Here is a 15,452-nt window from a genome sequence, read left to right on the forward strand (position 1 = left end):
AGGTGGAAGCCTGCCAGGCAGTGCTGGGGTTGTGTGGAGTCTGTGAATGATGGAAGACTGTCRTTTTTGCTCTCCTGGGCTGTCAGTTGGACACCTTTTGCAGACCCCAAATTCCCTTTAAAACAAAGCATTTGGCTTGGTTTATTTCATTCCATTAAGTAATTTCACTGCTAATGCATAATTATCTACAGCAGTGACACTCGTCTATGCTTTAATTATCGCAAAGCTGCACAACTCCCCCTCCCCCCTGCCTGGAAGTTGTCACTTGTGCAGGGTGGTTTTGCAGAGATAAGTGTGTAATACACGGCAGTGCTTTGGGTCTCACAATACTCAGACAGTTGCTGCTTGCTAAATGTAGGCAGTGGAAGAGGCAAGGATTGTGGTCTCAGACTTCTATTAGTGGTTTTTATCCATGTGGAGTGAGAGACGTTGGGAAGGAAAAAGCTTATCAAAACTTCATAATACTGGCTTGAAGATAAAGATGYGAGCAAGTGCTGATTGGAGGCATTAAGCTTACAGGTGTTAGGAAAATTTGGAAGCATAAGTATTTGTTTTTCTTTTGAAGAAATGCAAGAAATGAAGCATCAGTGATCCTGGGCAGCAGCCCAAGAGCCATGTTTGTGTTTAAGGAAGATTCTTTGTATTTATCTTTTTTTTCCTCCCCCTCCCTGCTTTGTTACTGTCTCTTTTTTGTAAACTTCCTCTCAGRATGCAGAAGAACCCAGTAAAAATTATTGATCCAGCCAGTCATTGTGAGGAAATATAGCAGAAATTCAGGGTATTTACTTCTGAATTGGGAGAAGATGCATACTTGAGTGAAATAYGCACTGTTCCTTAACACCACACAATTGTTTTGGTAAAGGTGAATTTGATAAAGGAGAGAACAAGGTCAGCCTGATCTGAGTAGAGGTTATGTGGGCAGTATGATACCTGTRTTATTGAAAAGTAAAGGTCTGTTTGGGAATAAAGTGACCTATAAAAGATTGCTAAACCCTYGCAAAATGAAGGCAGAAAAAGCCAGAGGGGGCTCATAATTGTACTTCTCTAGTTTCACAAAGCTGAGAGAACTGGGCTGGAGACACCTCATTTAACTTGCAATGATGCGCTGAGGTTTGTGGATGAAGAACACCTGGAGCATGTGTCAAAAAGAGCAAATCTTGAGAGGGACCTGATTGAAATGAGGATGGTATGAGGAAGCAAAGCCYATGTATTATCTGATAATAGATGGAAATGAGGCCATTTGTTGGTGTTATCTGCTGGCAGAGATGTTCTGCCAGCTACCTTTGTTTGGAACCCTGGCCAAGACGTGCAGTATGTAATTGTGTTCCAGCTTCTATCCTGACTGAATTCTTAGGATGGAAATTACATTTTTTCACATACAAAAGCATTGAATATTTTTTCCTTTGTRTTGTTATGATGAAGGCAATTTTTGGTTGCTGACTATCAGGAATGAGGAAGGGCAGACTGTACAGCTTGTGTTACAACATGCCTCCTCTGTCTCTACTGCACCTGGCTGGCAGCAGTGGCACCTGTTGGAGCAAGATTCCTTTGGACTAGAAGTGTGTTGTGTATTTTCTTTGGCCCAAGGACACGGTGTTGAGTATGTCACTTGAAGACCTTGCAGCTTGCTAAGCTCTAAAGCTTACCATCAATCTCATAATTGTTTTCTGTGGTACTTAGACCATAGTGGTTTCTGTACTTCCCAGGTAAAGTAGACTGGCATAATATAATGGTCAGTTGTGCTTTCYTCCTCTCAGGAAGAGCTGTATTTCCTACAAGAGATTGTATACTCACCCTACAGTAATTTAGTCTTGGACCTTTCTTTCTGGGAACCTAAGCACCATTGACAAGTTTCCAAATGTTCTTCTCTAAATGCTGTTGTTTGAAATACCTTTCACATCTGGCAATGGGTGGTCACATAGAAAGAATTTAAAGTGGCAGAACTGATACCCAGAAGAGTTGGTTTTTTGGTTCCGTTTACAACATGCCTGAAAACCTTCCCATAGGAGCATGGAAGCAAACACTGACTTAGTGGCTTTTCTGACTCATCTGATAAAATCCACTTGCCAGGTTTGATGTTTCCATCATCTGCCTGTGTTATCTGATTCTCTGAAGCTGTGCTCTCAYCTTTGTAATTCCTTTCCAAGTAACAATGGAATAGGATGTCATGCTTGAAAAAGAATAAATTTAGTTTATGTGAAGACACAAAGGAAAACAGGGAGATGAGAAGAAGTTCATGATGGAGATGATGGAGTTCCAATGCCTCAATTCTCTTGGCTGACATGAGTGATATAACATGGAAAGAGCTTTCCTCATCCCCATGGGAAGGGAAATTGGTTGGTCATTGTAGGGGAACTGCTGCAGAAAAGGGTGGRTGGGTTATCCCACTGGGGCTCATATGGGAGAAAAAAAATAGTAAAACCCCATAAACATGGGGTTGGGGTAAGAGAGAAAACAGCAGTTCTTGGCTTTGTGCACACATGATACTTTTGCCTYCTGTGAGTTTGTTGGCAGGTGTGGAGAGAAAAGATCCCAGCCTGGCAAGTCATCCGCTGGTGTGGCTGATGATTAATTGCCCTTTTTARATTGCAATTATGTCAGTCACAGAACCTGTGAATATTAATTCCAGATTTGCTGCTTGAAAAAGTGAGTGCTGATGAGACGGGTCCATTTTACTCRTGTCTCAGAAGTGGGACAAGTGCTGCAGCCAGTAGTTTTTACTGGAAAGAAAGGCTGCTGTAACTCTTAGCTTTGCTTTGTGTCTGTCTTCCATCTTCTTTTCCAGTGTTTCTRTTCCCTTCCTCAGAATCCTCTCTGTGCTTACACTGGATTTTCCGCACTGACAGGGGAAGGTGGCAGGCTGACACCCAGAGTGAATTAATCACTGCGAGCAATATGAGTAACCTGAGTTTGGTGGATGGCTTTCCACCATTCACTGCTGCTCCCTGAATCCCTTAGAGACTTCAGAATGATATAGGGATTGCTTTTTTTTGCTGCTCCAGCTCTTTCCCTTCATCTCAAATGTGTGTAACCATTCATTCCATTATACTTGGATCTTTTGAGATAATTTTCTGACTGTGCCCTCTTGGAAGGATATTAACAGGCAAGCATCGGTACACCATGACTGTTTGACTGTTTTCCTTTCAGTAATCTGCTCAAATACATGGATGATGAAAATCTTGGTTTCGTCTGTGGTTTGGGTCTCTCTTATCAGTCCTGATCCTGTCTAGTATTTTCTGCATGAGTCGGGACAAATTATTGCATCTTGCTTGTGCTTTAGTTTTCTTGGAATAGGAKTTATCTCAAGAAGTGTTGTCATATGTTGATGTTCGCTGAGATCTTTGAAGGTGAATAGTGTGGTATGTTTTTAGAAAACAAAAATAGGAACCCTATGGTGGTTTCTTATTCATTTTTGTTAGGCTTCTTTTTAAGATTTGTCTTTCATTTAAAGCTTTCTCAAGTTTTCAATTATAAGTGACTTTAAATACCTARTTATATCATTGTTTGCTTGTGGAGTTGGTATATGCTGAGTTATCAAACTAACTTATGATTTGTAAGAAACAGAATTAGATAGTGGAAGTTGCACAAAAGTTGTGTCCTCTGTTCTTCTTTTAGTTCTACATTTTGTGTAGTTTGTATAACTTGATTGTTTCCTGAAAACTTTTCAGAATGGRGACATTAAAGATCTGCAAGTGTTGAGCATGTGAATGTGAATGAAATACTTTTRTTGATTACTGTAGTTACTGTCCTACTGAATTAAAGGCATTATGTGATAACCCCTTCAAATTCACGGKATGGGACTTGGAGGCAACAGGAGGRCTCTTGTGTCTGTGTCAGACTGCCAGGGAAAGGCTAGAGAAAAATTAGATGCAGCAGAGAACAGGAAAAAATATTGTCAGTTTTTGCTTGGTGTGATCCTTTACTGGAGGAAAGGCCTCTAGCAGGCAGTTAAGTATATTTTGGTAAAGACTTTTTATCAGCCTGGGTAGGCGTTGAGAGCGGGCCTAGGACAGCAGGTTCAGTGCTTCATTCTGGCTTTTCTGTTTTCCCCATTTTTCAGCTTTCATAATTGAATGGTAAATTGCTTGCTTTCATCTGAGCCTTTCATTTTGGAAGGCTCCAAGCAATCTTGTATGGCTACAGTTGCCCTTTGAGGTGAAAATTAAGCATTTARTTTTATGAAACAAGGATGTTGAATAGATAGCACTTTAACAGCCAAGTTAACTTTTTGTCACTAGTTCTTGTGGGTGTTATTTTTATCCTCCTCCTCCTTCCTGTTTCCCTGGTATAAGAAATGCTTTGTCCAGTGCTTAATTAGTGGCATCTAAGCRTGGTTGTCACATGAGGTAGCAGTCACTTTTATGACCACTCGRAAGAGGTATCAGAATTGCCAGTACYCCARCTTCCCAAACTGTCATTTGTTGGTACAGAGTTTGCACTTGGAAACCTGCTGGCAAAATGCAGAGTTTTCAGCAACGTCTGGCTGATACAGAAGTTTCCATTGTGTGGTAGGACTAGAGCAATCAAAAGCTTCATCCTCCATTTCTGTCTGCGTAGTGTCTGTTTTCCCTAAAARTGCTTTGAAAGCTTTGTTTTGTTATCAGAAATTGAGCTTTAGTTTCATGTCTCTTGTCCTTGGGATAATACTCCYTAGCTAAATGGGTATTCTGAACATTGATTTTAATTAACTGAAGTAGTTTTGAAATACATATTTTTTGTATTAAATTGTTCCAGTGGGATTTGTTTCTGTAGGACTGTAGCAGCAGTCTGCATTGCAAATCTTCCCTACAAGACACTGCCAAGACCCTCCCTGTTTTGGGTGGCACCCGACAGACGAGTCCRTAGCCTGCCGCTCAATGGTGTGAGRTGTGTACGCTCCTTCTGTTGACACAAGGTGCAAATATCAACTCTTGTTCAARAAATGCCAARGAAAAGTCACTTTTAAAGACTGTGTTGGATTAGAGGTGATTTCTGTCTTTAACAACATGTCTAATTATCCCTCGCAGGGGAAGGGGATGATACTCTGGTAATTTATCTTGAAAAGTCGTTTGAGAATATCGGGCCAGCAACTAGAGGTTTGCATTCAGAAAGTTAAGGTGTTTTGGAACAGAATGTGCTGATCATCACCATCATGTCAGTAGTTTAGATTTTTGGGGACTGAGAATGAAAACTAAAACTTGCAATGTTTCTTTGTCTTGTTGTAAGAAAGAAAGTAACTTGGCTGTAACTTTTAATGTGGCTTGAGAGAMCTGCCAGTGTTGTGGAAAGCTTGGGAGGAGATGGGAGTCTGCTKTTTTGTTGGTACCCTATTTGGTGTGTGTACCATGTTAGTAGACCTTGTCCTTTTTACTTGGCAATTCCAGTGCTTGTGATTTCAAGGTAGGCTTTTCTTCCTTGGGGGCCGTGGTCTGAAAAGCTCCAGAGCTCGAGCTCTGTGACCAGCATGAGGAGGAAGGTGGGGATGGAAGGTGCTGCCCATCTCATTTCTGTCAATGTAAAGAGCTTTACAGAGACAAGTAATATTTTGCAATTGAGTTTCTCTTTTAAAGACACTCTGATGCTAATGTTGATTTAATAAGGTTCTCTCGTTCTCTCTCCTTGCTTAATTTGAAACGTCTAATTTTGTGCTTCACAGTTCTGAACACAGAATTAGTGAGGGAAGAGGAGCCGGAGGCAGGAGGAGCAGAGTGCCACACCAGAAGTTGCCAGGGGAGATTGATTCAATAGAGTGAAAAGGTGCGAAAGGTTATATGTCCACAGTTCAGAACAACGTGATGGGGATACTAATGAGAAGGAGAGCTTGATCCTTTAAAATGTTTTAAGATCTCTGTGGGTGTATAACCAACATTAAATGGAAAAGGGAGCATTGGAGTGTTGGTTTCTTTGAGTGAATTTTTCTTTTGACTTTATATGTAGGTAATATATATTATATGACAGGCAGGAAGGATAATATTCTGAGATAAATAGGCATTTTAAGGTTTTTATTTTAAAAGTTGTTTTGCTAAGTGTGGCATTTATTTTCAGAAATGCTGAGGGGTTATGAGGGATTGTGGATTTGATCTGGCTAATTTATTTTGTCTGAACCTTCACGTGTATTTTTCCTGCTAGAATTTTATGCTTGTGGAAGAAGCCATTGACATCCATGGACATTTAATTCCCTTGTCCTGGGGATAAATGTAAAGTCCCCAAAACCACAGTGCCAAAAGATTATCTAAAATATTCTAYAAATAATAGTAGTAGTGGAAGCTTTTTCTTTGCCTCCTGCTATGTTATTGTGCCTTTACTCTTTCTCATAGGAAACCACTCCTTTGCAATGAAGTTAAAACCTAATTTGCCTCRTGCTTGAGTTGGATGACAGTTCCTCACACAACTGAAGGGACAGTTAAAAGGAGTACAAGATGTGTTCAGCTTAGTTYTATGATAAGCTGCCAACATGTTTCTTTGAAAACCTCATTAAATTGCAATTAAATCCACAGGAAAAAAAAATAGGCCATCTCAGTGAATACTTGATAGATGAGTTTGTGGTTTTCAGTGCCAGCCTAGGGCATGATCTGCTYCTTGCAGTTGGAGCTCAGTGAAAGCTTTGGTGAAGTCTCACCACAGAATCACCAGAAAACAGCCCCCAGCACTGGAAGCTGTCTGTGGATGATGATCCTCTGCCTGTGCTTCTTTCATGCCTTTGGTCAGAGASCATTATCTGCTTCCTGAATATAATRCCTYSCCCCTCCCCCTTCATTTCTTCTCACATTTTTTCTGGTAATAGGACCTGTACTTCTGCCAATTGCTTGTGCAGAATTTGATAGCTAGCACTAGATTTTGCAGAGTTATYTCAAACATTTGGTTTGGGAGTGCACTTGACCATGCCAGCCTGCGTAAGGAATGAAGCTTTAGGCCCAACTGTTAATATAGATTCTAAAAAAAGCCTGAACCTGCCTTCAAGRGTTTCTTTTCTGCTGGCTTTCAGTGCCTATAGTGACTAGTCTCCAAGAATATTTATCAGATCACTTTTCTGTCTGGTTATTTCCAGTCTAATGCACTGGTCAACTAATTTGATCAAYAAATCAATCAACAGGTTCTTAAAATTACTTTCACTGACTTTGGAGGTATAGCATACAAAAGGGGTCTACAGAAAATAAATGATTGTATGTGCCCCAACTATAATYACGGAGCAAAGAGAGTGGAGATATGTTTGTAAATAGTATCTACTACAATAAATATAGCAATCTGTCTTTAGGGTTCTGTGATACTGTGTTGGATTGACTATTTCAATTTGCAAACTCGTGAAGCATGAATCTTGGCTCTCTCAGGTCATCTGACTGCTATATTTAGAGCATACCCTATTTTAAAGCTAAATTTCAAGCTTCTTGCTTTTGATTAAAAGGTCCAGAAATAAATACTTCTCTSGTTCCTTAGCATGTGACATAATTTTTGAGCTTTAGGAGCTTCACTGACAGCCAAATGCTTTCTTTTCCTAAGGAAAGTTCCTCAAACTGCTTAAGTCTTCCTGCTGCACTCTGTCTATGCTGCCTTCTTCTCAACAGCAGCAAGACCTGGTTTGTGATCCTTGTTGACAGATTTCGAGGTATTGCTCCTTCATAGAAAGAGAAGATGCTCTCCTCCTGCCCTGAATTTTCCAAGCCATCCACCTTGAGCAAGATTGTGTTGCATTGCCCAGTAAATGGCACTTTGAATCAGCTTTGAATTCTTGTAGTTTTTAGAAACATTAAGCACTTGCACAATGGGAAAACTGCTCTTTGCAAATTGTCCTATCAAATGGAAATCAAAATTTTGCTGGCAGTGACATAGATTTGCAAGTTGCTCTCGATACAATTGTGCCCTGGAGATTGCAAYGTAAAAATAAAGAATGCAATTTTACAATAGCCTGAAATCCTTGTTGTTGCTGAATCCACAGTCCTCTTTTTGCAGATGATTTCATTATGATATACTCGAACTTCATTAAAGGATGCAACCTTGCAGGGTTTTCTCTTATCGCAGCCTTGAGAGGAGCTGAGAGCCAGTGTATTTGAGAGCAAGTATTTTCTCTTCCTAAAACACACAGTGGGTTGCAAGTGCTTTGGAAGCAAGAATTGGAGTCTCTAGTGGACATTTTGTCTGTAGCTCAAAACCACAACTTAATTGGCAGCCTTTTCATAACACTGACTGTGGCCTAGGATGTAGGGAATGCTGCAGGTGAAGATTGAGGTGCATTTTCAGAACTGGTTGTAGGGAAATTCAGTGCTGACTGCCTGTGTGTCTTAGGTGATTGGAGAAATGAGGGAGACTAAGATTAAGTTGCTCACTTCTATGTTTTTAATTTCTTGGTCAGTCTCTGATTATTCTTTCTGTGTGTTTTTACTTCATAGGTAACACCTTACTGGGAGCATGATTATATATGTGTACTAGCCCAGACCATTTGTTTTGAGTCCGCTGTGGTTTATGTGGTCCTTTTAGTAAGGCTTTGGAATCCACATGATTTATACTAAATGTTAATTACTGTGTGTCTTTCCCACATGTATCTTAGCAAGTTGGTAGCTTGGAATCTGCCTGCAGAATGATACCGACCCTGAAAGGCATCATTCTGGGATGAAAGAGCAGGGAAAAGAGGAAAATTTACAAGGCTGTCAAAGGGGTGAAAACAAGCTGTGTTGTTTGAAAGTGCACCTGATTCTCCGCCTGCTGAAGAATTCATAGACAGACAGAGGATGCATGACCATATCTGAAGGCTTTCAAGAATTTCTTTACTCAAGTATGTAATTAAGACAGTCTCTATTAAAAAGCAGCACTAAAGTCAACTGCATTTCTTTTAAACTGTATAGTATTTGACATAATAATTTTTAAATTAAAAAAATTAGATTTCTAATCTGATGGCAGGAAATTTGTATTACTGTGCTATACTGACCTGTATCCATTGGCTGGTGCCTAAAAATGTGTGTTTTGTTTAGAGGCAGGTAAAAATTGCRTGTAGTGTCTAAGAGCAAATGTGGGAAGGGAATTCCTTCTGAACTCACAGGGGTTCATAATTTTTACTGCTTGGAGGCACATGGGTTGATTATGAATGCCATCATGATTTCTTTTTTGAAATAGTAGTTGTGTATGAGGTGCTATGTTTGACTCGGAAGCTAATATATTTGGTATTTAAGAATCTGGCAAGAGAGAGCTCTGTCCCCATATGCAGGCAGAGCAATGAGACTGGGATGTAGGCATGCATAACTGTTATTTTTGCCCGTCTGTCCTATCCCTAGAAAGCCATATGCCACCCTTAGGCTAGTGTAATGGGAATCTGCATTAATGGTCATGAGCTAGAAATAATCCAAAAAGAGTTGAGTGGCCTTTGTTTCTAGCTTTACGAGAAATACCTTATTGACTCAGTAGGGTCTGAAATATGTTCTGGGATAGAAAGTCATARTTAATACAGAATTTTACGATGCCCTTGAAGTTTTGGTTGTTGGTTTGTTTTTCTTCTTCTAAATTAGTCAGGGACTTGGAGATTCTTAAGTCTAATAGGCAGAGTAGGAATTTAAGYAAGGAGGTAAAAATTTAGAGCAAGTTGTTGACTCACCTGCTATCAGAAATAACCATCTTGAGCATACATCTCCAGAGAACCTACACTCTGCAAGATTTCTGTAGCCATTGAATGGCTGTTGGCAGCCTACAAAATGAAAACTGTATGTATGCACGTGTAGAAGTTGTGATGGGAAAAGGAGAATGGGGAAATGGGCTGGAGTATTAAAGCAAGCAATGAAAGCAGATGGTTTACTTTGGATTTTATAAAATAGGTTTCTCTTAATTTTATTTTAAACTAAAACTATCAACAGTCAGCATTGCAAGCCTATTTGTAGCAGTGCYATAAGTATTAGGATGCAGTTGTCCCCTAATCGTAAAAGGGCAAAGGTTTTTTTGGCTGCTTCCCATCTTCATGTTTACAGAATTGTGTATGGTCTGTATRCATTAGAGTTAACCAATTTCATCAGAGCCTTTCCTTGAAATTGATTGCTGTTCAGCTTCTCTTCCTTCTCCCTCTCCCTTGTCAATTGGTTGCATCTCAGACTCTCATTACATTTAGTATTGATACTGCTTCAATTTTTCACCAAAACTGGAAGAATTGAAGAATCTGGAGTGGATACTGTAGATATTCTGTATATATTCTTTAAATACTTGAATTCCTATCGTTGTGGACCATGATAAATTTAGAGCTGGATTATTGCTGTAAGAAGGGACTGTTTGCTCATTCAGTGATGAAGTCTGGTCATCAAGATGTTGGAATATCTGCTGCAGAGCTCTTCAGATACTGACATGAGTGCAAAAGTTGTTGCCAACAGCTGTCTTGRGTTTTGGGCACCTGCTGCCTCTCACTTCTCGCATCTCCCACTCCATCTTCCACTCCCGAAGCTGGCAGTGCCCCTAAAAATACTTTGTGWTGAGTTCTTAAGTAGAAGATCTCTACCAAGCTGGTAGTCTGGATTCCTGAGTCATTGGTCACACTGCAGTGAAATCTGTTCTGTGACAGTTATTGACTATGGCAAAGTGATGGACTTCAGGGGGAAGTTGRTTCCAGTCAGGTTCAAAGGCATTGTCCTTCCAAAGGCTGCTGCCCTGTGCTGATCCCTTCTTCTCTCCCTGCCAATTGCAGAACTGTGTTTTGATTGCTCACTGCCATTTTTGCATTTCYCCAGACTCTGACAGACTTGAGTGGTGTGCCTGATATGTAATGGTGATGTACTGTATGGGTCTGGGAAAGGTTTGCTGTGAATTGTCCTTATGAGTGAAATACTAATTTGAGGCTGTATTCTTGATGCTATTGGAAGTTGAACTGTTGATACATATGTGGGAAGGCATCCGCTGCCTGAATAGTCAGTGCTTAAATGTGAAATTTTCAGAAGCACAGATGCATTACTCACATAGTTCCTGTATCCAGCCAGAGTATTCTCCAAGTGGACAGCATCATCTTTCCCTTCTGTATGAATCCCTAGGGGGGAAACAGAGGTTTCCAGTTTGGTCTGAGATCATGTTTCGAAAACCTTTTGCTTCTGATACAATTGGGAGCAATATCTTCATTGGGTTTTGACCTCAAATGGTTAAGTCCGTTATTTATTCTGGTTCCTGTGGTTGTTGTCCAGTGAGTTACCTGGAAGAGAAAGAAACCTGTTTCAGCAGAAGAGTTTAGAAGTATTGACCAAGGGTGTTGAAAGATGGCTAGTGTCCCAGGGCTGGAATTAAAAAACTCAAGCTGCCCTCTGGGAGCTRGAAGTGAAGGTCACTTAGCTAGAAAAAAAAGGAAATTAGATACTGCTCATTTCTTAAACAGATTGCTTAAACTTTGAAAATATTAATGGACAGGATGTGTCTCTTGTTATCAGTGAAAACTGGTAAATGCAGGTCTGCAAAGAGATCTTGGCGCATGCTTAGAAGTTCGCAAAACTTGAACCAGTAGCCCTCTTGAGTGTTTGTTTTTGTATCTTTTTTTAATAGTGTATTTTATTTAGTCAGATTTTTTGTTTTTTCCAATGCAGAAATATGTCTTACTGCTTTTACACATTTTGATTTTCCTGTTTCCATTCAGTGGAGTGTATCTATTCCTATTTTTGGAGTAATAATTTCCCCTGTTCCTGAAGGCCGACAGAATTAGAGCCTTTGGCAGTACCTGCAGAAGAGATGCCCTGTGATTAGTAACACTGTTATATTCCCTAAAACCCTAATTCTGCTGCTGWGCATTGTGTCTCATGGGGCTCATATTGATAGGGCTGGTTCCTTCTCCTTGCTCTCTTCTCAGCCCCTGTCCAGTGCCACTGAGTTAGTGCCTTGTGTTTATTTTGTCRTGCAAGTGTTTGTCCRCCAGGATTGTGCCAGTTCATGGCTYAGGCACCCAGGGATGACAGATGTACATCCAGTAAAGAGTTAGTGGTGTGCATGACCTACCTGATGAAATACTACGGGGCACCATGAAGAGTGCTGCGATCCTCCTGTCCATCTGCTGAGGATGGACAGCCTTGCAAATTGCTAAAATATAAAAACAAAACTAAGCGCATCTGTCCTGGCTGTAAAAACCATCAGGAAGAAAAATGTTATTCAAATCAAGCTTCTGTCAAGATTGGTCAGTGATTACCAGTAAACACCTGTTGTGTATTGGTTTGTTTGGCCAAGGACATGATGCTGCTATATCAAACCTGTCTGCAGAAAGGAGGGAATTGGCTTCCCCCAGGTGAAATGTAGATGTTCAGTTCCAGCCCTCTGAGCTGTTGCAAAGGATGGGGATGGACGATGCACATATCTGATGACACATGATCCCTCAGTTACCTRAAGTAGTCACTCTGTGCCATTAAARTGATGGCGGATCCCATAAAAATATTACCCTCCACCGTCTGCTCCCTCTGGCAGTGAACTATGACCAAGAGGAAAGTTCCTTGTGCCCTGTAAACTCCCCTCAAGTAAATAATCATAATAAAAAAGGCCAGCTATTCTGAAGTTCCTGCTTAGCCAGCGTGCTGCTGATTGAAGGTAGCCCTGAGTGTTAGGGAAGACTTRCAGCCCATGACAGCAAAGGAGAGCTGTGTCTGCCTCTTAAATGCCTTGGCTTCAAAAGGAGGTGGTTATGGGCATGAAATATTTATCATCTTGTACTTGCTTTGCTGCTATTGGGTTACTGTGTAAGTAAAAAGTAGTGATATGTAAAGGAGAGATGATACTGCGTCTGCTTGTCTGCACACTTAAATAGGCTTGTGGACAAAAGAAGGAACACGTGGAGGCAGCTTGGCTTTGACACAGGTTTGGATTATGTACTGAAGAGGTTTTCAGTTGCCTGAGAAGGGGGATCTGGTTGGGAATCTAATCAGTCAATGGCTTTCTGTTAGGAATCACTCTTTGAAATTGTCYGTGGAAGAAGATGACTTGCTATGTAGGTCAGCTTGTGCATTCAGAAATGCCCTTTAAAAGATTACTTGTTCTTGGCACATAATTGGAAGCAGCACAGTTGTTGACCACCTCCTTTTGAGTCTGCCCAGCATTGCCACGTTCATTGGTGTTTGTTGTGTATCAGCATCTCTAACATTGTGCAGCACCTTGCATGGCTCCCTGGAACTGGCTGTTTCCCAGCTGCCTTTGCTTAGCTCCCACCCTACCTGGGGATCCTGCAGCAGGCTGTGGGGGCTTTGCTTTGGTTTTGGTTTAGGGGGTGCATGTGCTTTTGTTGTGCTTTAACAGCACAGTTCCCAACAGGGGACAGCACTGCATTGCTTAAGATGCTTGTCATTTTTAAGGAACTTTTCTAAACTTGTCATCCTAAAAGCTATATTGCACAGCAGCAGGCAGCCTCCATAAATCACTGATTTCTCTTTTTCTTCTCTTTCCTTTCTATCTTGTGCTCTCTTTATTCCAAGCCTGTGGATTTGGACGCCTGGGTAAGCTCTCTTTTTTTGTCTGGATCTTGCTTATTCCAAGTGTCATGTTGTTACTGCGTGCATACAGATTGTTATTGCTGAGCACAGATGCAGGATTTTATTTTCTGTCATTACATTTTAAAAGGTGTTCAGCTAGAAAATTGCATATTATTTCCTCCATAAAGATTTTCACTGGTTCCTTTTGTGTAGCATACAGCTGCTGAAACCAAACTTGGTCTGGTGATGTGTATTGTYGGCTAAGAGAGTAGCAGAAACAGGAGGAAATGAAGGTTATAYCAGTACTGCTTTTTAAGGCCATGAGTTGCATCTGGTTTCTAAAATAGAACCTGGTCACCTGTCTTCAACAGGATGAGAAGCAGGACAAAAAGCCAGTGATTTGTAGGCCTCGTGTGTCTCGAATAGCAATTGCAGTCATCTCCACAGTAGTGRTGATATTTCTGCTGATGCCACTGGAGGTTGTGTCAAAGCTCCCCCATGGATACTTGCTTGGTACAAGCCTCCCTGTAAAGTTCTACTATTCAGTGTCAGGCATGAAGTACACAAATTGCCTCTTACTATTTCAGTGTTGCCCTTTTAGCTCTGCCATTCCCTTTAGACTTGGCCAGGAACATGCCAGCTAGCTAATTTTGGAGTTAGCTCTGTTCTTTAGTGAATTGCTGTCAATTCCTTCTTCTCATCTCAGAATCCTTAATAGCATTTGTTTTTTCTCCCCTGCCACCTGGACTGCTACCAGAACTGGAAGAGACTTGGGAAAGCACGAGGTATTAGAATTTGCAGTTGTGAAGTGTGGCAAGCTGAGATGCCCAGCCAAAACATCTCTGCTGTGCTGCTGCAGAGATGTAGCTGTGTACTTTTGGGGGAAGCTGATAATGCCTCTCAGCAAAGACAGGATGATGTAGAAACTAGGCATTTGATAGACTTGAGAACCTTTCCTTTATCCTTGTAGCTTATTTCCCTGGATTGCTTCTGACTGATTATCTGGGCATMATCTTGCTAGTTTGTCTGTGAGTGGTGGAAGTGCTTTGCCAAGAAGATAAATATTTTTGCAGTAATCTTGCCAAATGCTGTGACTTGCCTTTTAGGAAGTTCTTTATAGACTGAGGTTTGGTCTTTTCCTTCTAGCTGGCCTTGCCCTTTGGAGAGAGAGAGTTATTGTTGTTTTTTTTTTGTCCTCCAGTAGAGTCTTCTCCAAACCCTCTTCCCAAATATCCCGGAATCCAAACAGTATTGAGGAGAGAGACAGCCTGATGGTAGCTGTCAGCTGTGGGCTGTGCTAACACTGCACTTTATTCCTGGGTGCCACATTCCTTGTTAYCATCTGACCCTGCCAAGAAGCTCTTTTCTTTCCAAGCTGATTTCCTCCCTAATTTCCATGTTTAACAAGGTGATGTGGTGGGACTGTGATTAAAAATAATAAAAATCTGGTGATATTTTGGGGAGGAGCTAAAGCCAAAGCTGATCTGGGAATGGTTATAGTTACACTAAAGCCCAACTCTAGATCAGTTGCACAGTCTGATGTGTGGCATGTTGGTGTCAGTTCAGGACAAGGCCTCGAGTGCCTGGCTTTGTTCATAGAGAATGAACCAATAATATTTCATTACCTCAATTAGGAGCTTGTGAAATATTTCTCTTGGCTTGTCTGTCAGCTAGCAGGCCAGTGCTTGAATCCTTTAGCTGAGCCAGTATATAATGTATAGCTTTAGAAATGTGCTTGCACAGTTTGTTTCTAAATGGGTTACTTGATAAAGGGAGAGAAGGAGGCAGAGAATCACACATAACTCTGCCCTGGCTCTTTGTCACTGTTCAAAGCATCACTGAGATAACCTGAAAAACCTTGGGCTGCAGAAAAAATGTAAAGGTAAATCTGAGGAAGAATTTGCAAGACCACACAGCCAGTCCATGGATCCATGCCCATGGAAGCTGTAGCAGCATGTTAGTAGTATGCCTTCACTGTCCTTTTTTAAGAACGCAACCCATCCCGGGGTATTTTTGAGCATTTCTTGAATCTATCTTATATCTAGCTTTTGTACRGAGGCCAGTTGCTTACATATTCTTTTA

General features: G+C 40.9%; 1 protein-coding gene across 4 annotated transcripts in view; it reads left to right on the top strand.

Moving 5' to 3' along the window:
• CHCHD6 (coiled-coil-helix-coiled-coil-helix domain containing 6) overlaps positions 1-15,452 on the top strand; it is a 109,255-nt gene that overhangs the window by 18,142 nt on the left and 75,661 nt on the right. For 2 of the 4 annotated variants that reach the window (XM_057390259.1, XM_057390260.1), the window contains exon 5: positions 13,374-13,394. The exons of the other annotated variants lie outside the window; for them this stretch is intronic. In XM_057390259.1, the coding sequence (XP_057246242.1) occupies positions 13,374-13,394 (21 nt within the window). The remainder of the gene's footprint in view (positions 1-13,373; positions 13,395-15,452) is intronic. 4 annotated transcript variants of the gene reach the window in all.

The sequence above is a fragment of the Malurus melanocephalus genome, unplaced genomic scaffold (genome assembly GCF_030028575.1).
Source record: "Malurus melanocephalus ecotype Western Australia unplaced genomic scaffold, MMel_1.1 scaffold_24, whole genome shotgun sequence".
Lineage (NCBI taxonomy): Eukaryota > Metazoa > Chordata > Aves > Passeriformes > Maluridae > Malurus > Malurus melanocephalus.